The 25,701-nt window shown below is 41.8% G+C and overlaps 1 protein-coding gene across 1 annotated transcript in view; it reads left to right on the top strand.

Annotated features, from left to right (window-relative positions):
• The first annotated feature begins 22,362 nt into the window (after nt 1-22,362).
• Nucleotides 22,363-25,701, top strand: part of ABCB11 (ATP binding cassette subfamily B member 11) — a 60,497-nt gene continuing 57,158 nt past the window's right edge. Inside the window, exons 1-2 of the mRNA XM_050916263.1 lie at nt 22,363-22,428; nt 23,650-23,824. Coding sequence (XP_050772220.1) covers nt 23,699-23,824 — 126 coding nt within the window. The 5' untranslated portion in view covers nt 22,363-22,428; nt 23,650-23,698. The remainder of the gene's footprint in view (nt 22,429-23,649; nt 23,825-25,701) is intronic.

The following is a 25,701-nucleotide window of genomic DNA, read 5'->3' on the forward strand; positions in this document are numbered from 1 at the left end:
AGCTGAGGAACTGTTGTGTATTTTCACTGGGGGAGTGGGTGAGTTGTCGTCTACAAAATAATTTTAAACTGCTAGGCATTTATGCTTAGTTGTTTTCTTTTTTTGGGTGGCGGGGAGGGCTGCATATATGTGTTTATGAATATAAAAATAAATTAGAAACTCCCATGTGAATACTGGGTTTTTGCAAAATTTTCTTTCCATGCACCTGATGTGAAATTAATGGAAAGACTCCCAGTGGCTTCAATAAACTTTGAATCAGGCCCCATGCATGGGAGGGTGAATCTGTATACAGCAAATTCCCAACCCCTGTGACATTTCCTTTAGTTGGCCAAATCCTGGCTTTACATGTTTTCTCAAAAGTCCCCCTTTTCTTCTGCATGTGTAGCTTGTGACCATTCTTAACTAAGATCACTTTTCCTTTTCCAACAGGGCTGCAATTTTTTCCTGTTGGCCTATAAATTTTTCCTGTTACAGACAGCAGTTTTTCTTCTTGTGATTTTAATCTAAAATCAAGTGCAACAAAGCTTAAGTGCCTGCGTGCCCACCAAACATTTGACACCACAAACCTTGGCTGCCCTCTGAAAAGGTGGTGAGGGGGAGGAGTCTGAATTACATTTGCCTTTGAGAAAATAATCTTTATACAAGATTTTGTGCTCATATTATCATAAACGTATATCATACACAGTCTACAAAAACAGGATAGACTTCTGACACTACAAGCATTTTTTGTTTTCACTTGTGGCTTTGAAATCAGGCATAGTGTCTGGCTCCTGCAGCCTTGTTTAACTCAGCTACCATGTCTGCAGGGGGACTAAAAATTATAGTTGTGAAGTGTGTGTATGTCATGGTACAATTCCCCACTCTGAACCTTAGCGTCCAAAAGATGGGGTACCAGCATGAATTCCTCTAAGCTCAATCACCAGCCTAGAACTCGTAGCGCTGCCACCAACCAGGAATTCCAGTGCCTGGTAAACTCTGGTCCCCCCAAAACCTGGCCCGGGGACCCCCAAGACCCAGACCCTCTGGATCTTAACACAAGGAAAGTAAACCCTTTCCCTCACCATTGCCTCTCCCAGACTTCCCCTCCCTGGGTTATCCTGGAAGATCACTGTGATTCAAACTCCCTGAATCTTGAAACAGAGAGGAAAATGCACCTTCCTCCCTCCTTCTCTCTTCCCTTCCAGATTTTCCCTGAGAGAGACAGTAATTCTAACACAGAGAGAAATTAGCCTCTCTCTCCCCCTTCCCTCCTTTCTCCCCACCAATTCCCTGGTGGATCCAGACCCTGTCCCCTGGGGTCTCAACCAGAATAAAAAAACAATTAGGTTCTTAAACAAGAAAAGCTTTTAATTAAAGAAAAAGCAGTAAAAATTATCTTTGTAAATTTAAAAAAAATGGAATAGGTACAGGGTCTGTCAGCTATAGACACTGGGAATACCCTCCCAACCTAAGTATACAAGTACAAATTAAAATCTTTTCAGCAAAATACCAATTTGAACTCCTTTCAGCCAAATACACATTTGAACTTCTTCCAGCCAAATACACATTTGCAAATAAAGAAAACAAACATAAGCCTAACTCTATTTTTCTACCTAGTACTCACTAGTCTGAACTTATAAGAGCCTCCATTGGAGAGATTGGAGAGAAACCTGGTTGCATGTCTGATCCCTCTGAGCCCCCAGAGTGAACAACAACCAAAACTAACAGCACAGCACAAAAACTTCCCTCCCTGAAGATTTGAAAGTATCCTGTCCCCTGATTGGTCCTCTGGTCAGGTGACAGCCAGGCTCACTGTTCTTGTTAACCCTTTCCAGGCAAAGAGATATGAAGCACTTCTGTGCTGTTAACTCTTCTTATCTGTTTATTACAGTGTAAAAGAAGAGTTTTCTTCACAACACACCTTATTATAATGGGTTATTTTAAGTACACAGGGCTAAATTCTTTGGGGGTGTAAATGGATACAGCTCCTTTAATTTCTCTGCAACTTTACATATTTACGCCAGGAGACAATATGGGCCCTAGAGTGTTTGAAATCTTCTCTTTAATCATTCTAGAGGAAGAAAACATTTGTGGTGTTTTAGTTAATTTTTGATTCTAGCAGATCTCTTTTCCCCACAAATGTTAATTTTACCCCTTAAACATATTTAAAACAATTATGCACCAAATTCTCTCCCCTCCCTTTTAGTTTTTCTTGTGATTGTTGAATGCAACACTTTGTTTCTAGGAGTATCACTATTTATTGGCTAGTGGATTAACAGTTCCAGTCCACACATCAATATCCCACTGGCTAGTCTTCTACGAAAGAAAGGTGGATACAAGTACCAAAAAGAGGATATGGGCAAGTCAGAGGCGGAGAGGCCAAAAGGAAAGATGAAGAGTCAGGGTGGGAGTGAATGGTTCTGAAAGGTGAGGATGAAAGGAAGGGAATAGACAGGAAGTGGCAGGATTTATACAGGAAGTGGCATCAACATAATTATCTAGTGATCAATCTCCTATTTATCCCTCACTCTTGATTTGACAGGGAGGAGTGTGCTTATATTTCTTGCATCCAGCTGTAACTTAAGAGAGAAATTGCATCACAACTCCTCCTGCTTTTATGTAACTGCCACTTCATGGATTTCATACAGTGCAATAGGCAGGTAAACAGCCACAGTGGAAAAGGGAAGTATGAAGAAAAAACCGTTTAATACTAAGACATGTGAAGACATAAGCAAGTGGCAAGAGGGCAACCTATATACACAGTAGAGAAGGAAGCCAAATCCATCAACATGACACTCAGAAGCCTGAACAGACCAGCATAAGACCGAAATAAATGGCAGAAACAGGTAGATGCCCTATGCACAAGAGGGCGTAGGAAGATTAAAAAAAAAGTGAGAGAACAGACAAGTGCAGGACCAGCCAATGGTGTTGCAAAGCTTGGGAGAGGCCTAAGAGAATGCAGCAGCAGTGGAGGACTTCCGGGACGGGTTGGGAGGACTCCATGTGTTTGTCCAGTGGTTTCCAGGCCATATAAGATGTCCTGGATGCTACCTTTCCTGATTTATCCAGCCACTGGTTCACTAATCCCAATGAGATGATGAGGCAGACTGAGGACCCTTCAAAACCCATTCAGGGTTTAACCATGTTAAAACCTCATGCAATAAACTACCCGTGGAGGGCAACTTAGCCTGAAGCATTGTTTCTGCTAGCATGACTGTTAAAGATAAATCCCTGCTTGTATTGTTTAGGCAAACTGTGCTACAACCATGCTAGCTAATTCAGGGCCGGCTTTAGGCTGATTCGCCCAGTTCCCCGGAACTGGGCCCCATGCCTTAGGCGCCTTTTGAATTTTTTTTACTCACTCCAGCAGCAGTCTGCTCTGCCGGGGTCTTCAGCGGCCCCGCTCACCTGGCCAGAGCGCGGTGGCCCCACGGCCCCGTGATCCCGGCTGGAGCTCCAGCCGAAGCAAGGCAGCCCCATGGCCCCATGACCCTGGCTGGAGCTCCAGCTGGAGCACGACAGCCCCATGGCCCCGTGACTCCGGCTGGAGCGTGGCGGTCCCACAGCCGCGGCTGGAGCACAGCAAGCCCCTCGACTCCCCTCCCCCGGCCGGCAATTGAAGTGCTGCTGAAGACTGGGAGCGCGAGCGCCACCAGGTGAGTACAAGCCCTGCCCCCAGGAATTGGGCCCTGCACTTGCTAAAGCCGGCCCTGCTAGCTATAATCAAGTTGGAGAAATCCTTGCTGAGTAGCGTCTGAGCCATGCTCAGCATGTATTGTAATATTTCACTCCTTTTGAAAGACTAACACTTTAGTCATTGATAGTTAAATGTGCTTTTGTTTCAGCTATCTTCACTATCGGTAGTGTCACTAGACTTGTAGGACTGTATTCTGTTCTCAGTTACACTGGTGTAAATTCAATGTGCTTAGCAGAGTTACACCGGAATAACGTGGATGTAACTGAGATCAGAATATGGCCCGTACAATGTTGTCTTATCATTTTAAAAGACATTACTATGCTGATACTTTTTGCCTTTTCAGGGTTTCTGATTAAAGGAGCAAATCATCATGTCCAATCCTGTTGTTCTGCGTGGTATTAGGAGATTTGAAGAGGATAACTACATTTCTGACTCAGATGGATCATGTAAGACATTTATTCTTTAATCAGCTTTTACTTTAATTTCGATAGCCTGTGGAAAACACGTGGCATACTAGATATTGCAGTTCACATAATTATGGGCATATTTTATTCAAAACAACTTTTGTTTACAAGCCCAAAGCAACAATCCATGTAAGTGGATGATCTCTTCTTATCTGCCTAGTTATCCACAGTATCTGTCTATATGTCCCCATCATCTGTCTACCAAATGTAACTAATCTATCTAGATTTTTATACCATGATCATCACCATAGTATCTGAATAACTCCATTGACTTCAATGGCCTTTCAGCAGGGATTGATCTGGCATTCCTCTTCACATTTTAGAACTTACAATAAAAGTTGAAACACCCATGTCCTGCAGGTTTCTAGGGTTGATTCATTATATTTAGAATTTCTTTTAAATGTGTGACCAGCTCTTGCTTTCCTCACCCCTCTCCAAAGCTTTCTTTCTCTCCTCCTTCCATTCTTGCTTCACTGATTCTTGTGGTAAGACCTCCCCAGTGGGGCCACTGTCAAGACCAAGCTACATTTTAGGGCCCTCATCCTTGATAGCGTGTCTTGATGCAAAGGGTCAGATTGTGGCTGTTAGGCCATGGCCTGAGTTGCTATGGAGGCTGAGGTGCTGTACTGCAGCCAGAGTCCCCTGGTGGAATTCTGTCTCTCTAAGTCATAGTTCTTCCAGGGGCTTCCCAGAAGTGGACATACGTGTGACAGCTCAACCTTCCTCTCAGGGGATGGAGCAGGTACTCCTTTCTATGTACTGTCAGTGCTGGTGGCAAAGCTACAGCTCTTCCTCTTTACTGCCTTTTTTAAGTTGCTGGCATACTGTACGTGACCATGCCACTCATCAGGACTGTGACTGACAGAACCAGCTGGATAACAGTGAACATTATTTACCATCAAATTATTTGCCATTTGATGGGAATATGCCCCAAATAATATATTGAGTGAATAATATTCAGTCATGTATTCGTGGTTAATTATTCAAGGGGAGAGTGACAACATTTGCAATTAATTCATTATGCGCAATCAGGGGTGCTGGAACAATTTGTAGAGTGAGGGTGCTGAGAGCCACTGAACCAAACCGTAAACTCTGTATATGATGGAAACTACACCCCTAGCTCCAGCACCAACATGTGCAATGAATTATTTCACCAGCATTAGTGCCTGAGGAGCTGTATGAGTGAGAGGAGTCTCCTTGAATCTGGGGAGGACTGGGTACCTTGGGCCCTAAGGTTTATTTCGAGAGTGTGTCTGTTGGAGACTATGCACTTTATCAATAACTATTAACTATGGTTTGTATTTATTTCCCCCTACAGATAACAACCATAAGAAACCAGAGTAAGTCCTATAGTTGCTCATTGATCACACAATCATTATTTGTTTCTAGAATTATCAAGTGAAAAATGTTATTAACACATGACATTAGTGCATTTATGGTATTTGAGATTCAGACATGCACTTTGCTTCTGAAACTGCACTATTCTATTCAGCTGAGGCAGGCTAAAGCAATCTTTACAGAAGAAGTGAAGAGAAGTGTTGAAGATGTAGAGTAATGGCTGAAAAATATCTGGGTCTCCTTCAGCAAATCCCTTTAATATTCATTTTGTGTCTGTTCAAACCACACACACACACACACCCCTAACCACCCAGTGTGGTTTGGCAAATAACATTAACATAAACTTCAGAACTTTTAGAAATATGAGACTAGAAGTGAAAAAGATTCAGTCCAAATCATTCAAAAGGAGAGGAATTGAGATTGAAATGCAAATTCCCAGCTATTTACAGGTTAGGGTGACCAGATGGGATGAAGACAATATCGGGACACGTTGGGTGGGGATGTCATGCTGGCGGAGCCACAAAAAAAACCAGGAGTGCAAAATAATGGGGCAAACGCCTAAATATCAGGACAGTCCCAATTTTATGGGGACTCTGGTCACCCTATCACAAGTTGAAAGGTCATAGAGATCCCAATCATTCTCTGTGACCAACAAGTGCATTTGGAAAACATAACACCTCTGTGTTCCTTGATTCTGGAGTTGCTCCACGCCAGATTAGACATCCTGAGAGCTTCTGTAATTTGCACCCGTTCTTCATGGCCACAAAGGGAATCACTAGTGTTGTTTTATTTTTTGATTTAGGTTTTATTGTAACAGCACATCTCACAGGACACCAGACCTAAATTCAAGCTGCCCCTGCCCTAGTTACTAGCGGTTTCTTGAAACACACCCACGTCACATATGTATCTTATTTAGCACACATGAAATTCACTGGTAGCATCAGAGGCTCAGGCCTCTGAAGAATGTGCAGTATAAATATGGCTGTAATTTATTTGTTACATATTTTAAAAATTTTAAATGTCATGTAAACTCAAATCCAAATCCACTACTCATACAGCTCTCACCACACAAAAATGTTTAGTATAACATAGATCCCATTCCTGTTGACTTGATAGGACCTTTAGGCTTCATAAATTACTGCTGTGTGTAGTAGGCTAATGTGAGCATTTCTGGAGGGTCAGATAATACTCTCCAGCAGAAACCTGTGCAATGGGATAGGGAGAGAGACTTCAGGCATGCAGGTGTGGTCTGGTCTGGTCCAGTCAGCAGTGGGAGCAGGAGAAGACACTTACACCGGAGATTCACAGGAAACAGGCCTATATCCTGTGTATCTCTGGCCTTCTTGCAAATCAGTTGTTCCTCTCTGTGACCTCAGGGAACTCCCAATCCGTGTTATAAACAGTGCTGTGAAGTGGGATTAGTGGTGACCTCAGCAGCATAGGCCTTCATGTCTCTTTAACCACAGAGTTTTGTTCCTAATCTGAGTGCTGCATATTAGCATCTGCTTCTCTGATTCATCCCCTCTCATGCACAGTGCACCATCCTCCTGGTACTCCTGGGTGAGGGGGATTTTGCAGGATTGGAGGCATGGGGGAGTTTGTGATGGAGTCACTGCTCCCCTTTTTGCTTATCTTCCACCCCAAGCCAACAGTCCCCTCCATCAGCAGAGCTAGAAAGGCGCACTCAGGCCCAAGATGCTGTTTAAAGTAGGTTTAGAACTGGAGTCATTCTACAATGGTGATATGTCTACAGCTTTCAGAAAAACCTACATCAAATCACTGCCCTAGAACAAGTCTGAGAGAGAACCACATCATATAGGATTTTAGAAGAAAAGTTGTGTGGCTAAAGTGTTCTACAAAAAAAAAAATTGATGCCCTATATAAGCGTAAAAAAAGACTCATGTTATAGGTATTTCTATACAAATGAGGAATCTTCTCCAGAGAATAAGAAAAAGGGGACAAGGGAGTTAAATTCAGCTCTATATGCAATCATTAGGCACAAGAAAACATATGATATAGCTGGAAATTGCAGTTTTATAATTCTGCATTTTGTTTTCTTGAAGGTCATCAAACAAGAAAGAAAATGACATTCAGCTTGGTTTCTTTCAACTGGTAATGAAACTGTTGGATTTAAATATTTTACACATATTATATTGTGGGGTCACTGAAATGTACCTTTAGATGCAGTATGTAGTTGTGACTCAGTCAAACCTTTAAGGTGAAATCTGGACCCTACTGAAGTCGACAGGAGTTTTGTCACTGGCATTAGCAGAGCCAGTATTTCACCCTTTGTCATTATGCCACATGTATATTGCCTATGGGTCGTAATTTTCTGCTAGGCACATTGTCTTTAGAGTAGGTCAGAAATTTTTTTATTTTACAAAATATTTGGAAAAATATGACAATTTCAATGGGAAACTATTTTGAAATTTTGCTATAGAATTTTTAAATTTCATTTTTAATTTAATTTTTTTTACACTTTTATGCTGTTTTTATTATTTCATGACATGCCACTAGTAGTAGTGCTTAATATGACATAACTTAAAAGTTGAAATATACTACTATTTTTATTTTATTTAAAAAATTATGAAGGGCAGCTGCCACTTATCATCAAACACTCATAGTCTCCTAAGGTCCGTTGTTCCAGCCAGAGTGATCTTGACTGCTGGCATTGCACCAGGCATCATGTAGTGAAGTTCCCAGATCTGGCTCAGTCTCGTGGATCCCTCAGTCTCTGGGGCGGCCCTCTGGTTTGCATCAAGTAGAGTCATGGCATGCACTCCTTGGCATACTGATGGACCGTTTAAGAGCACGGTGTGCTAGGATGTTTTTATTTTCCCTGGTAACATAGCTGAAGAGCACACAGTCCTGCTTTTGAATAGAATGAGCAATTGAAGGAAAGCCAGACCTTTGCAAGATTATGACATTTTGCACAAAGTCCAACCACTTTATGCTCAGGATTCTGACAGGGAATACGGAATGCCTATCTGCTACCATTTAGAACTAACTGAAACATTTTACAATAATAATAATAATAATAATTACTAAAAATTGAAAATAGATACTGACATGTCATGAAATAATGTAATTAATATAAAAATAATAGGGTTGTCAATTAATCGCAGTTAACTCATGCGATTAACTAAAAAAATTAACTGGGATTAAAAAAAATAATTAATCGCACTGTTAACAATAGAATACCAATTGAAATTTATTAAATATTTTTGGATGTTTTTCTACATTTTCAAATATATTGATTTCTATTACAACAAAGAATACAAAGTGTACAGTGCTCACTTTATATTATTATTTTTATTACAAATATTTTCACTGTAAAAATGATAAACAAAAGAAATAGTATTTTTCAATTCACCTCATACAAGTATCGTAGTGCAATCTCTTTATCATGAAAGTGTAATTCACAAATGTAGATATTTTTTATTACATAACTGCACTCAAAAACAAAACTTTAGAGCTTACAAGTCCTCTCAGTCCTACTTCTTGTTCAGCCAATCGTTAAGACAAACAATTTTGGGTACATTTTTGGGAGATAATGCTGCCCGCTTATTTACAATGTCACTTGAAAGTGAGAACAGACGTACACAGGTCACTTTTGTAGCTGGCATTTTTTTTTTCCAGATTGAGCTGTCACATTTTATTGCAAGGCCCAGGGAGCAGCCCATGCCGCAGGGAGTGAGTGGAGGCAGGGCTGGAACTGTCTTCATTTCACACCACCTTTATCAGGACACATGAGAACTTTCCCAGGGTAGACCTGAGACACAGCACCAAGGGCTGTGGGCTACAGCAAGGCCTCCTGCAGGCACAGGATGATGGAGTGTGAGGCCTGGGAGAAGAACAAGGCCAGGGGGTGGGTGTTGTTCCACCCCCAAGGCAAGAGGGCAGCTCCAGGGACCAGCGCAGGAGGCAGCAGAGCCCCAGGAGGTAAAGGCCACAGCAGGAGCTCTGGAGAGTGTATTTACCTGCCAGATAAACTAAACATTTTTGTGCCCCACATGCTTCAGCCATCATTCCAGAGGGCATACTTCCATGCTGATGACACTCCTCAAAAAAATGTGTTAATTAAATTTGTGACTCAACTCCTTGCAAGAGAATTGTATGTCTCCTGCTCTGTTTTACCTGTATTCTGCCATATTTCATGTTACAGTAGTCTCAGATGGTGACTCAGCACATTAGTTTTAAGAACATTTTAACAGCAGATTTGACAAAATGCAAAGAAGGTACTAATGTGAGATTTCTAAAGACAGATACAGTACTCGACCCAAAGTTTAAGAATCTGAAGTGCCTTCCAAAATCTGAGCGGGATGAGGTGTGGAGAATGCTTTCAGGTGTCTTCAAAGAGCAACATTCCGATGCGGAAACTACAGAATCCAAACCACCAAAAAAGAAAATTGACCTTCTGCTGGTGGCATCTGACTCAGATGATGAAAATGAGCATGCATTGGTCCGCTGTGCTTTGGATAGTTAGCAAGCAGAACCTGTCATCAGCATGGACAGATGTCTTCTAGAATGGTGGTTGAAGCATAAAGGGGCATATGAGTTTTTAGGGCATCTGGCACGTAAATATCTTGTGATGCCAGCTATAACAGTGCCATGGAAATGCCTGTTCTCACTTTCAGGTGACATTGTGAACAAGACATGGGCAGCATTATCTCCAGCAAATAGTAACCAAACTTGTTTGTCTGAGCGATTGGCTGAAGAAGGACTGAGTGGACTTGTAGGTTCTAAAGTTTTACATTGTTTTATTTTTGAATGCAGTTATTTTCTATACATAATTCTATATTTGTAAGTTCAACTTTCATGTTAAGGAGATTGCACTGCAGTATTTGTATTCAGTGAATTGAAAAATACCATTTTGTTTTTTACAGTGCAAATATTTTTAATCAAAAATAAATATCAAGTGAGCACTGTACACTTTGTAGTCTGTGTTCTAATTGAAATCAATATATTTGAAAATGTAGAAAACGTCCAAAAATATTTAAATAAATGGTATTCTATTATTGTTTAACAGTGTGATTAATCGTGATTTTTTAAATCACTTGACAGCCCTAAACATAATAATTAAAGCAAAGTCAAAATGAAATTTTGAAAATCCAAAAAGAAAAATTTCCAGGAAATTTTCAAAATATTTGTTTTTGCTCTGATTCACAATGGCAAAAAACATTGAAATGTCAAAGTTTCCTATGAAACAAAACTTCCAGATTTCAACCAGCCCTAGTTGTAATGTACTTAGGTGGTGTATGTGGAAGAAAGCTAGTTCAGTGATTAAAGCACACAACTAAGGATTGGGAGATCTGGATTCTCCTCATTTCTGCTGCTAACTCACTGCATGACCTTTGGAAAATCACTTAACTGCTCTTCGCCTCAGTTAAATCTTTACCTACATCCTGGGTATTGTGAGGTTTGGTGCTCATAAAATGTGTTGAGACTCTCAGCTGGAAAATGGCATAGAAATACAAAGCGTTGTTATATATCTCACTGAAAGATTTTGGCGCTTCTCCTTCAGATCATGTGGTTGAGGGCTGGGATTTTGGAGCAAAGGCTTCAGAGTTCTATACTCACATCATACATATGTTAAACTGTTTTGATAGTTAGGTGTAAAATGTCCAGCATATACGTACCATATGTGGCTAGAGAGCTGATGCCACACAAAACAGGGCATTTTCCAAGGTTTTATGGCAAGATCATTAATTTCATTCTTTTTCTCAGACTTTTTTTTTCTTTCTCCCTTTTAACACGGTAGCACTTCACTGTTGATGAGGTGTGGGCAAACTGTTTGGCCCAAGGGCCACATCTGGAATAGAAATTGTATGGTGGGCCATGAATACTCTTAGAATTGGGGTTGGGGTGTGGGAGGGGGTGAGGGCTCTGGTTGAGGATGCAGGCTCTGGGGTGGGGCCAGAAATGAGGAGTTCAGGATGTGGGAGGGGGCTCTGGGCTGGAGCGAGGTGAGGATGCAATGGGGTGGTGAGGGCTCCAGCTGGGATGAGGGCTCGGGGATAGGGCTGGGGGACGAAGCGTTTGGAGTGTAGGAGAGTGCTCTGGGCTGGCACCGAGGGGTTCAGAAGGTGGGAGGGGGATCAGGGCTGGGGCAGGGGGTTGGGGCATGGAGGGAGGGTCAGGGATGCTGGTTTCATGCAGTACTTATCCCAAGTGACTTCTAGAAGCAGCAGCATGTCCCTTCTTTGGCTTCTATGTAGAGGCGCAGCCAGATGGCTCTGCACACTGCCTCGTCTGCAGGCACTGCCCCTTCAGCTTCCATTGGCCGTGGTTCCCAGCCAATGGGGGCTCCAGGGGCATCGCTTGGGGCAGAGGCAGTGTCCAGAGCAGAGCCACCTGGCTGCCCATATGCACAGGAGCCGGAGAGGGGCCATGCCGTTGCATCTGGGAGCTGTGTGGAGCAAGCCCCAGACCCCGCTCCCCAGCAGGAGCTCGAGGGTCATATTAAAATGGCTGGTGGGCTGGATCCTGCCCATGGGCCATAGTTTGCCCACCCTGCTGTAGACATTATCTGTGCCAATGAGAGGGATTCTCCAGCAGGCGTAGGTAATCCACATACTCAAGAGGCAGTAAGTAGGTCAACAGAAGAATTCTTCTGTCAGCCTACCATTGTGTACACTGGGGGGGGGGTAGGTCGGCTTAACTACGCTGCTATGGGGTGTGGCTTTTTACATCTCTGAGCAATGTAGTTAAGCCGACTTAATTTTCTTGTGTACACCAGGCTTTAGTCTGTCTTATTTCTTCCCCTGATTTTTCACCATCAGAATATCTCTGTCTTTTGCTTTGTTTCTGTGCCTTTTTTGTCCCTTGACACATTACAGCATCTGTGTATTACTTGTATCTATACTCCACCTCTCTCCAGTATGTAAACTTCATATTTTACACTGCATACTTATAAATATCAGTCCCCTTTTCAGCAAAGAGAGATCACTTCTCTAATAGTACCTGACCATAACACTCTATATACATCAATTGATTGGGTGTATCTATGCAACATCCCAACCTGAGTATATTTAGTCAAATTTCTACGATATAACCACAGAACCATTAGGAGTAAGTCACAATAATTTACCTTATTCATATGTCGTGTAGAATGTCCTAATTTAAAAAAAAACATGCAAAGTTGACTATACAAGTAAACATGAATTTCAAGGACATATTCACAGTCAATCTTTGAATCAAAGTGTGGAACACTGATATCTTGCAGTGATGTTTTATTATTTGGGTTTCATTTGTTGTTACTGTCTGCAAGTCTGATTATATGTTCACTCAGAGGGTCAAACTCTGCTCCCGTATTCATGGATAACTCCCACTGTCATCAAGGAGGATTACACACCCATGCAATGAAAGTAGGATTGGTTCTACATCTTAGTAAAAACAATTCTGAAACAAATATTCACTAGTAAACATTGCTGAAATTACTCTCCTGAAATATCAATCAGGGAAATATGAATGATTAATGCATAACTAACACCCAAATCACTCAGACAGTATTTTTTCCCCTCTCTTAGTTTCGATTCTCTTCATCATCTGAGATTTTAATGATGGCTTTTGGTAGTTTCTGTGCCATTCTTCATGGAGCAGCCCAGCCATGCATGTTGCTTGTCTTTGGTCTGATGACAGACACATTTATTCAATATGACATTGAGAAGCAAGAGCTTAGCAACCCAGACAAGGCATGTGTGAATAGCACCATAGTGTGGATCAACAGTTCCCTTCACCCAAATGAAACAAATACACCAATAAGTTGTGGGTAAGTGGTCCATGGAGTTTGTTTCTTTTTTTTCTCTTGTTAAACACTGTAAGTGAATTTCTTGCTAGAGAAAAGGTCCCAGTTCAATCTAAGAGGCTAAATGTTCTATCCGTAGTTAACTTGCCGATGTTCTTTCTGCTCTACTACGATGCCTCAAGTCTCACCTGGAGGGCCACGTCTAGGGGCGGGAGGGATCTCATGCCTATTCAGCCCTTGGTCTCTCAACTAGAACTGTCAGCAAGGACTCTGTTAAGTGGTGGCTGTTTCTATGATAGGGAGGGACCCCTGCATCCAGGAACATATTTGAGACCTCTAATGTATTTCACACAGGTAATTAAACATCCATTAGAAGGGAAAGACTTTTGGTTGTTTTCCGCCTACTTGAGCTAGATTTGAACTAATCACTTTAAGAGAAAAAAGCTCAGTAGCCAGGTATCAATTCCCTCAGTCATCTAGGCTCCTGGCAACTTTTGTTGAATTGAAAATGATTCATCTGACCGCCTCTGATGTTTTATGTTTCCAATGCTCAGTTTCTGCAGGAGGTCAGGCTACATGATCATAATGATCCCTTCTGGCCTTAAAATCTGTGGCTCTTCTAATTCTGTGTTTGATGAGCTTTTAAGCAAATAGACTGGCTCCTACTCTCATCACTACATATAGAAATCTAGAGAAATAGCCAGGAAGCGCCACTGAACTATTTTGAAATAATGTAAGAGTAACAGCAGCAAATTGGTGTTCACCATGGAGATTAGGGATAATGCTCAAATAAATTGGTTAGTCTCTAAGGTGCCACAAGTACTCCTGTTCTTTTTGTGGATAATTAATATTTCCACATGATCTGAAGGAAATGATTATTTCAGATTGGGTACCTTTTTCATAATATAATGTAATATTTGAATGTACAGCCACCACCCCTCATACTTGTCTATAGAACATTGTTTGATTTTTGCTACCACATTAGCATCTATATTGGTAAAAAGTAACTCAGGGCTTGTCCGCATGAACATTTAGTTCATCACAAGCTAGGGTGTGACTCTAACCCACGCTAGCCTGTTGTGAACTAACTGGCCATGTGGACTGTTCCTTACTGTGCTTTTATCTAGTCCTGTTTGAAAGTGGGATAAATCAACGTACGATATGTACTCCTGAGGGAATTCTGGGCCAAAAAATTAAAAATTCTGTGCACAATATTTTAAAATTCAACATATTTTGTTTGTCAAAATAACACAATATAATCACACTCTTTTCAATTATTTGCTGACAAGTATTTTGAAATAAATTACCAAAATAATTGAAAAGAGTGTGATTATATTCTTATTATGTTACTGTGTTATGCTGACAAATACAATCTGCAGAATTTTTTTTTTCATCTCCATTGTCCTCCTCCTTCTCCCCACCCCCTGCTCAACTGGAACTAACATCCCTGGGCAGCCAGGGCATCCCCAGACCTCCCCTTCCAACCCCCAACCTCCCACGGTGACTTGCTTCTCCCTCTGGCTGCTGCGGGTGCCTGAACAGACACACCCGCGCTGCTGGGGAAGAGTGAGTGAGTGCTGGTTTGGGAAAACAAAAGGAATCTGAGGAGTGGTGGGGGAAAGAAGGGGAGACATGTTTCTGCATGCATGCAGTGACACTGAATTCCCCCAGGAGTAGCTATAGAACTTTTAGTGCACATCAGCAGGGTCCATATGGACAGTTAGTTCACAGCAGACTAGCGTTGGGTAACTTCACACCCCAGCTTGTGGTGGACTAAATGTTACTTTTGTTCATGCCAACCTGGGGTATGAATTTACCCCACACTAGCCTGCCGGGCACTCGCTGTCCATATAGACAAGTCCTATATAAGGTCACTATCTACTGAAACTATGTTGGACACCTCTTCCCCCAAACAATCCTTTCCTGCCCCTTTTCATTGCATGAGATCCGGTGGTGTTTCACAACCATCCACTGCAAACTACTCCACAGCACTCCTTGCACTTCCCAGTCCCCTCCACATCTGCATTAGGCTCAGAAACAATCTGTCCTTTGAGAACAATAGACTGTTAATGAACAGCAGTTTACGGGATACCCCATTATTTCTGATATCAGAAGAAGCAGTTTTGCCACTTCTTACCCCCAAGATGTGATGTTGCACCAGCTTTAGAAATCAATTACCAAAGTGCCATTATTTTAAATTGTCCTGAATAATAAATGCAGGGAATGCCCTTGAAACATCACTGATAAGTGGACTGTTAAGCAGATTTACTGTCAGAAATTTGTAGCAATATTGTTTAATCTTCTAATTTTATTTTATTTTATAGGTTCCTGGACATTGAAAGTGAAATGATCAGATTTGCAAGTTATTATGCAGGAATTGGCTGTACAGTGCTTGTGTTAGGATACCTCCAAGTCAGTATTCGGTTCCCCATGTTATTTCCAATATATAAAACACTAAATTGTTATGTTTTATAAGAAAGGCTCCTATTGGCTGTATATTTTTGCACAATGTAATGGAGAAGGCATGCGCTCTTGCAGTGTTTCAGACTTTAATGTCATGGGGTGAAACTCACCTCTGTGCAGAGGGCAAGCCTGAGTCTAGATAATTGTAGGGCATAGGCCCATGTTGGTCCACTGCATGGGGTGAATGTCACGCAGTGTGAGATAACTGCATGCAGTTTCTGTTACACCATGTGCAAAGTTTGCTTCACAGTGGTTAGGGAAACAAAAAATTGACTAACATAGCCAAGTTCAAATTGTCAAAAGCATCAGACCCAAATGTCAGTGAGGACAAGTTATTTCTTTAGTCTTTATACTATACAATATGATTTATATATTTCATTCTATCTACTGTATAAAGGACCTGATTCTCCTCTGACCTGCATAGGCATAAATCAGGAGTAGCTGCAATGAGGCCAATGGAGATACACTAGTATAAAATTAGTTTAAGAGGAGAATCAGGCCCAGAATTTTCTGAAGTCATGGCTCAGACCACTACAGCTTAACCCTGTGTGATGTGCTCTGGGGTTTGGACGATTCCTGCAGAATACTCTGCTAGAGTTTTTTTGTCTCTACCCCATGCATTATTTTCAACAGGGGAAGCCATTTTTCACTCTTCCTCCTAAAAGCGCATGGAGTTTTGCTGGTGCAGAATGGTTGCTGCCCTAGCGCTGGCTTTGTTTCGCCAGTGAGTGATGTGATCTGTACATTACATACACATACAAATGGCCAAATTTTGTCCCAGTGATAAATGTGCAACCTCATCAAAGTCAGTTGTCTTGCATTACCTCTCCAACTCTTCTAATTGAGGCAACTGCTTGAGCAGTCCATGAACATTTTGGAGGCGTCAGAAATTTTCCTATTCTGCATTGGGACAAAACTGAGACCTGAAATAAAATACAAAATGAGAGAGAGAGAGAGAGAGAGACAGAGAGAGAGAGAGAGAGAGAGAGAGACAGAGACCCACCCACTCTAGAATAGCCAATAGCCCGGTGATTAGGGTACTTACCTCAGAGTTGGGAGGCCTATGTTCAAGTCTTTGCTCTGAATCTGGAAGCAGGGCCTCCCAAATCCCAGGTTCTGATGAAGATTCCCAAGCAGCTGTACATCAAGTAGGTGTCACATGTATGTAGTTAGAATTATAATGGTTATTTCATCATTAGCCATGTTACTTTTGTTGCAGGCACAGAAGGTGCCGGAGGCAAGCAACAGCGGTTCGTTGCCCAGAGTGCTTAAGCACCAATAAACACACCAGGGTGGAGAAGCAAACAACCAAATTTATTTGAGCTCAAATAAGGTGCAAGGGAGAAATAACAATCTCAGATCCTGCACACCGCACACAGGCACAGCAGTAATATTTATACCCCTCTTCTTGTATTCCTTTCTTTATGCTGACTAGCTGATCTCTCACTCCCCTGTACTTTCCCATCCAGCTGCAGTATCCTTTTTTATTCAATCTTTTGTCTTCCCCTTCCCCCCCCCTCTGCTGCTGAGACAAGTGTACAGTATCTTAAACGGCCTTGAGCGTGCTTTAGCCTAGCTTCAATGTATTACAGCAGAGAACTGGCTGTTACAATCAAAAACTAACTGCTAATACTACATTTTTGCAGCTATTAGTACATTAGGTTACACTAGATTACACAAAGTGTTTAACATGGAGGAACATTGGTTCATTGAGGCCTACAACAGGAGAGTTTCATTGACACTTGTGGTCTACCACCTTTTCAAGTTACCTAGGGTTATGCCAGAGTGACACCAACACTTTTTTGCAGTTGTGGGAGTGGAAATGGTTTTCTTAACAGTAAGTCAGTATCCACATTACTGTCTTCCCAGATCTGTTTTTGGATAATATCTGCAGCTCGTCAGATTAAAAAAATCAGGAAAGCATATTTCAGGAAAATAATGAGAATGGATATAGGCTGGTTTGACTGTACGTCAGTAGGAGAACTGAATACACGAATCTCTGAGTAAGTAATCTAGAAGAACCCTATGCCACAGTCAGGGCTGGTTCCAGGCACCAGCATTCCAAGCTAGTGCTTGGGGTGGCAATCTGCAAGGGGCAGCAGTCCCTGTTTTTTTGCCCCCAAGCAGTGCGCCGAATTGCCGCCATGGAGGGCGGGGGCAGTCCGTGTGCTCTTAGGGCGGCAGGCGCGTTTCTGCAGTGAGGGCAATTCGGCGGCAGCTTCTATGTTTAGCTGTCCGGGGTGGCTTCAGCTAAATATAGAAGCTGCCGCCGAATTGCTGCCGCCGCGGAAACGCGCCTGCCGCCCTAAGGGCACATGGACTGCCCCCGCCGTGGCGGCAATTTGGCACGCTGCTTGGGGCGGTGAAAACTGTAGAGCGGGCCCTGGCCACAGTGCATGTCTTTTTAGTTTCTAAGGTGTCCTGAACAATGAGTAATACATAAAAGACTTTAGAAGACTCAGTCCACTAAGGGCTAATCCATCTCCAATTTACTTCATTGGAAGTTGGATCAGGCTCTAAAGACCTGATCCAACCCCTTCAAGCCTTTGGAAAGACTCCCATTGACTTCAGTGGGTTTTATATGAGACCTTAAAACCCAAGTTATGGACTCCTAACGTAGGTAAAACATAGATACTTTCATGACAGGGGTCCATATAAATACATAGACTGTCAGAGAGGTTATCAGCTAAATTCTACTGTAAGTTCCACAGTCCACATTTGGAGAACAGGAGAACTGAATCTTATAAAGAGCTAAAACAATATATCGAGGATCCCATTCATAAAAATATACTGCATACAGTAAGAGCAGGGAAGTTACATTCCAACTATTGTCATTGTCACTTTCCTGTGGCTGCAGAACTTTTTTTTCCTTCTGCCTCTTGCCATTGCATAGTGGTGCCTTTCCCTTCCAGTAAAGTTCTGTGCCAAGGTCAATTGTGTGAGAGAGAAGAATTTCAGGGGAAAAAGATGATGTAAATAGCTTTTGTATTTCCAACTACACTGATGTAAGCCAGTTCTCATCTTTGGCACCGCTTTGTGTCACACACCCAGAGAATACTCAGCTTCAAAACATGCCAGAGAAACCTTACAGACTTGTAAACATGTTTCATAAATCAAACATGTTCATTTTTGCAGTAGATAACTTAACATCTTACTGAATGCACCAATGTGCTAGTAGTTCTGCTTCTTATGGCTATTCCAAACCTCCATGCCCTCTGCTCCTGATAAGGGTGACATGAGTGGACCACTTTGCAGTTCTCATGCATGGGGTGACAACAAAGAGCTGCAGAAGAGTGTGACCACTGAGTCATATTAAAACCTGACAGAAATGTTTTCTGCACTGAGAAAGCGCATTACACAGGAGAAATGCACCTGTGTGTTCATTGTTACTGAAAACTGTGCAGTTGCTCGAGGGCTAGATTGTAATAGTCACTGCCTGTCACACAGGAAGGGTAAGGGATTGCACAGGAAGCCTTCCAAGGACCTTCCACAATAGCAGTTCATACACTCCCTGCTCCCTCCTGCTCCATTCTGCCACCCCTCCAAGGGAACATGAAGCTGGAAAAGCGGTGGGGAGGGGCTAAGAGAGAGAGGAAAGAGTTGGGGTCATGGCCTTATCCTCCCTCCGAATCATCCCACCAAGGGAGGCAATGCAGTCTATTTTAAGGGACAAAGGGCAGGATGCTCAGTCCTTCTTTAGATTGCCCACACACACACACGCACACACACACATACACACACACACGCACACACATATAACTCTTGCCATTGGATGGAGTGGGGGGAATTGCACCCACTCCTCACTACAGCCCAGAGTTTCTGGAATTGGTGATAGTGGGAAAGAATAGAGGCAAGGAAAATTACAGGACCCCAATTCAGCTCTGAATTATAATACAGGGGAAATGAGATTCATCTCTCTTTGATTTTCTTGTTCTCTACAGTGATGTGAACAAAATCAATGATGCTATTGCTGATCAAGCAGCACTCTTTATCCAGCGCTTCACCACCTTTATTTGTGGATTCCTGTTAGGATTTGCTAGTGGCTGGAAACTGACCATGGTTATTATTGCTGTCAGCCCACTACTTGGGATCGGAGCAGCTACTCTGAGCTTGGTAAGTTCACGTCTTAATGCAACTATCATTTAGAGTGAGATGCTAGTATACCCTAGCACTAAGGGATTCAGATCATAGTGGCACTGGTGTAAATACTTCCACTGAACTATGTCAAGATGCAAGAGACTTTGGATTGACACTGCCTTTGCTGAGATCAGAACCTGGCCCACAGCTTTCTTTCACTGTAATACCTTCTGTTTTAGAAAATTCTCAACAAAGGGGTTGAACTGTGCATGCGTGTGAGAGGAAGGAAGTTCTGGTATAGTGCTGTGTCTTGTTTGCCCCTTTCTCTGCTCCCCCATTTTCACTACCCCAAGTGCAAGTGAACCAAAGCTTCTCCTTTTCTGCAACCTTCCTCATTGCAATTCCCCATTTTACTGCCAGGAAATGAAAGGCAGGTTGAAAACATAAAACCAAAATACCCCTCAAGTTCTGCATGGCTATTCTTGCTCTCCATTTTCTCTGTGGTGGCTGCTCTATTTCCATCCTCTCCATTTGTCATTTTGTCCTTCTGTTCATAGAATGTCCCCCCACCTTTTTCTTCCATATACTCACTGTCTTGCCCACTTGCCTGGATCCCTCATCCCATCTCTTTCTGGCCCCTGTTTCTCTCTGTTTTCTCCACAAACCTGATCTCCCTGATATCTGGGCCACCCTCTCCCAGCTTGTCCCGTGGTGTTTCCATCTCTCCACTATCTGATGGATATTCTTTTCGTCTCTGGTGAGTCACTGTACTCCTAGTTGTTCAGTTTATCAGGAGTGTCTGGGTGGAGAAGCCTAAGCTGCTTTTAGGGCTCTGTGGCAGCAGTACAGCTGATTACTGCCATGGAATAAAGGAGGATGTGGAAGGGGTAGACTTAAATGACTTGCTGCAACTGCTCTGCCACTAGGGTGACCAGATGTCCTGATTTTATAGGGACAGTCCTGATATTCGGGGCTTTGTTGCACCTATTACCCCTATCCTGATTTTTCACACTTGCTATCTGATCACCCCACCTGCTGCTGCCCATGCATCTGGTCTCCAGTGGCTTTGCTAAGGACTGCCACAAGTGAACAAAGGGGGACTGCTGAGGTCTCTACTTAAGCTACTCCTATGGCTACACTAGTTGCAACAGGAGCAGATACACAAGCAGGTGGGAAATTCTGAAGTAGTTGCTTGCTGCTTTTTCCCACTCCTTATTGTCAGCCCAGCTGAAGAGTGATTCAGCACTGGAAACTGGATGGCACCTGGAGTTTACAGCCGCTGCTCCTCTCTACTTCCAGCTGGCATCCTCTGGGAATCCTTCCCTTGCTGCTTAACTCTGCTTAACCCTTCCCAGAGCTGCTTAGAGCCAGGCAGGAGCAAGGAAGGAGGAGAATGTGAAAACACTCGTCAGCTGCTCTCATCAGTGACTCTCACATTCAGCAAAGCAGTTGGCAATGGGATACGGCCATGCTGCTCAGAGTGCAGGTATACATTGTGGCCACATGCTAGCAGGGGGTTGTGCACGGACAGGACAACACAGAAGATTCGGAGGAGATGAAGTGTGTAATAAAAATCTGTGGTCTATAAATTCCACTTAGAGTACGCTGGGGAGGCATAAAGTCTGCCTAGTATTGTTGACAATGAGGAGTGCTTGCTGATCATGCTTGATTGGTTAAACACGGTACTGTAGGCACTAAAACTGGAGCAGGATCATATTTTGCCACTAATATTTCTTATGGCTTTTTAGGCTGTGGCAAAACTGACAGGCCTAGAGTTAAAGGCATATTCAAAAGCTGGTGCTGTGGCTGATGAAGTGCTGTCATCAATCAGAACAGTGGCTGCTTTTGGTGGGGAGAGGAAAGAAGTTGAAAGGTTTGTTCAGTCACATTTCTATGAGGTTTCTTATTTCTTTAGATTCAAACAATAGGTTTAAACTAAATAAATAAATAAAAAGGTTATCATAAACTCGAAGGCCCTGGCAATTAGCCTGACAACTACAAAATAATGACCTCCCAACAGCATTCAAAAAACATACACGTAGCTAACCCATAAACTCAGCCTGCCAGCAACAGCATGCAGTCATAAACTTTGACACCTTATAACTCAGCCAGCCAGTGAATTACAGCAGCAGAATAACTCCTTTCCACCTGCCCACCACCTCCAGGACCATACTTACAGCCTTCCCCCAAACCCTGGTAAATATGTGGCTTTTTCAGGGTTCCTGGAAAGTCCTCAATAGCAAGCTATTTCAAGACAAGCAGGGGGGCAAGTTCCAGCCACAGGGCCCTTGCAGAAAATGCCCTTCCAGCAGCCCTGTCTCTTTTATTTCTTTGAATTAACATTCCAAATGGATAGATATTGATGCATACTGGTACTGTTTCATCCACATTGCTCTAAATAGCAAAAGCCACTTTGCCAATATAACAGCCATTATCCCTGTTGTCATTCCCACTTAAAGACAGCTGTTTATAAAATAAGACTATATCTATGACTTTAAAATGGGCTTTTCAAAAAAGATTTTAGAAATACAGTTACAATATCTCCATAAGATGGAGTAGTGTAGGTGTCTTTCAATGAGAAATGACTTGAAGGAAATGCAGCCTGTTTGAAAGACTGAAAACTCAGTATTTGAATATGTGAAAAAGGCAGCAGATTGCTTGAGGTACTGTAAAGTACATTATATGATTGTTTAGAAATTAACAAGTTTTAATTACGACAGTGATCCATAGCAGATATGAGCCATTATTTAAAAAAATCAAGGATGCTCAGCTCAGTGTGCTCCAAAATAAGGGTTTTTGCCGAAGTCCCAATAGAAATGATTCCATGATTTTTTAAAAATTCTGTGTGGATTGCAAATGATGTAAGGATTGTATCTGAAAACACATACATAGGTTTCTTACATTGCTTGCAACCAAAGATAGCTTTATGGTACCTGAGAAAGTGAAAGTGAAATGGATTACAAGCAATTGTGAAACTGACTAGTCTATTTTTGTTGACCAAATTGGGAAAAATGCAAATAGTAAATGAACGGTATAAATACTTAAAAGTAAATTAGATTTTTTAAAAAATCCTTCATGTTAATAATGTGAAGTGTTATTAGTCACCAAAATTTGCTTTTTGAAAATATCTGTATAACTATACCTTAGCTTATGGAATGTAATGAACAGTCAAAACAAAATTTTATTTAGAAGTTGCCAAGACATTCATGAACAGTTTTTCCCATTATTCACCCAGGTCTAGTAAAGACATTTTTTTAAATGTATGATTTTAACCTAACCAATCTCTTTAACAATAACAACAACAAACCACCCTAAACCTTAATACAACTTTGGCATCAACTGCTTGTCTTAGTCACTCAGGTGCTGAGCTGCATTTCAAGCATCATCAGACTGCCAAGATGGCAGATTCCTGTTTAATTAACTTGATTATTTATATGTTTTTCAATGATTTACTCTTTGTAATTAGATATAGTGAGTTGTTGGTATTATACTGCAATTCTCTTTTAAACTAATTTAAAATACAGCATGGTTGCAGGTCTGTCACAAATTATCCAAAACTTCTGCGTCAGAACAACACGAATTCTTTTGGGCAGGTAGTTGCAGTAATTCTGATATTTTCCTATACTTATAATAGGACATTTTACAATTTTAATGTCTGAGGTTGCTACTATAGCCATTCAAATCATTAGCATCTTTGCAGTTAATTTCAGTGAGAGCAGCACGGGGCCCTTACTACAGAGTAGTAAATGCTAAATTTTTAATGGTATCCACTGTATTACCGAAGGAACATCCCTCCATGAAACAATCTCATTGTACTGGTCTTTATTCATCCTAGTTTTCTGTTAAATGCACTTTGTCCACTTTCATTTTTATTCTTTCCTTAGATATGATAAAAACCTAGTGTTTGCCCAGCGCTGGGGAATTAGAAAAGGAATGATAATGGGATTCTTCACTGGTTACATCTGGTTCATAATCTTCCTGTGTTATGCATTAGCCTTTTGGTATGGCTCAAAACTTGTCCTTGAAGAAGATGAGTATTCACCTGGGACTCTCTTACAGGTACTGGTTATAATACTTGCTCCTTTCATATCTGATAGTTTTTCACAACTGTCCCTGAACATGTACATTAGTTATCACCTAGTTTTCAGAGTGGTGACTACTATCTGACCATGCTTTTCTTTTCTGTGCTTTGCTGTCGTATTTAGTTGCCAAATATAAAATGGCAAATCACTCTATTTTTTCCCCGAAGGACCTTCTTCTCCACTACTCCAGGATTCAGCTGCTATTTCTGTCTGTAAAGTTCAAACTCTGGGTCTTGTAGTGGTGTGCTGGAAGCACATTGTGCCAACTTTTATGCAGCTCTGGAAGCTGTTAGGTGAAGTAGAATGGCTGTTCTAGATACCAGTGGTTTAAATGTCATGGAACCTGAATCCTTAGATATTTTAATTATTCTCTACTGCTGGCAGATGCAGTGATAAAGCCCACCAGAGATTTCCTTGACTTGCACCCAATAACTGTAGTTCCACATTTCCAACTGGTAAATGGCAGCCAGCGGGGAACTGGCAAACTGTAGCCAACATTGGAAGGGAATATCTCCAGTGCTGCCTTTCTTTTCTCTGCTTTCTGAGTTGCCAATCATCTTTCTTTCACTTCAAATTTCTCACTTAGCGCTCTAAACATATACGCCCAGTCTCCAAATATTCCTTTCTGGGACACTGAGAGGTTGTGCTGAACACCCATCCAATTAATTCAATAAGGGTTTACCAAGCAATGTTTTCCCTTGTTATAATCAAAACCATTGGGCCTGATTCCCTCTTGCTTACTCTGATTTTACAGCAGTGTAGCTTGGATGAGTTCAGTGGATGAGTTCAGTCTTGATTTATAATAGTGTGAATGAGAGGAGAATCTGCCCCTCTGTATTTTTCATTCTCCCCGGGCAATCGAGTTTACCTAATAAAGGAGGGGGAGAACTGCAATTTCCACAATGCACTGCTCCATCCAGCATGGGCACAACATGGCTGTATCCTGTTTGGTATCTTGATGGTGAAGCCCCTCCTGGCTGGGCTTGGATGTCGGTGGAGAGTGAAGCACCAAAGGGGAGGGAAGAATCCTCTGAATGAAGTTTATGCAGCAAAAAACTACTGTAAATAACTTTTGGGGTGGTTTAAAAAAAAAGGTGGTTAAAAAAACCAAAAAATCCCCAACCCGCTGCCAGCCTTTCCTTTACACATGCCTGTCTGCTGGTCTCCGAAGGCTAGCTGAGTCCTTGACGGCTTCTTGCAGAATTCCACAGACATCACCAAACTAATGTAAATGGTTACACATAATCCTTTTCACATTTTTTTAATTGTTTCCAAGCTGATCAGTCATAACAGAGCAAAAAGATGGGCCAAAATCAAAGGGCATGTTCATTATTTGCTACATCAAGCTACCATCTGAGTGATAATAGCCAAGAAAGGATGGCGTAAATCAAAATAAGTTCTAAACAAAAGTTTAATTCTAATGAGGGCAATTTGTACTGTAGCAAAAGGAAGAAGATGTACCAGATTAATATTACATAGAATATATTACTGCCCAGTTCCTTGAAATAAAAGCAGCAAAGTAATGAAGAAGCCTTCCCCTGTCCTTGATCATTAAGAAAGGGATAGATAATATGACAGAAAATATCATATTGCCTCTATATAAATCCATGGCACGCCCACATATTGAATACTGCATGCAGATGTGGTCACCCCACCTCAAAAAAGATATATTGGAACTTAAAAAGGTTCAGAAAAGGGCAACAAAAATTATTAGGGATAAGAACAGCTTCTGTATGAGGAGAGATTAATAAGTCTGAGCCTTTTCATCCTGAAAAAGAGACGACTAAGGGGGAGTATGATAGAATTCTATAAAATCATGACTTGTGCGGAGAAAGTAAATAATACATAATACAA

Source organism: Gopherus flavomarginatus, chromosome 10, assembly GCF_025201925.1.
Source record: "Gopherus flavomarginatus isolate rGopFla2 chromosome 10, rGopFla2.mat.asm, whole genome shotgun sequence".
Lineage (NCBI taxonomy): Eukaryota > Metazoa > Chordata > Testudines > Testudinidae > Gopherus > Gopherus flavomarginatus.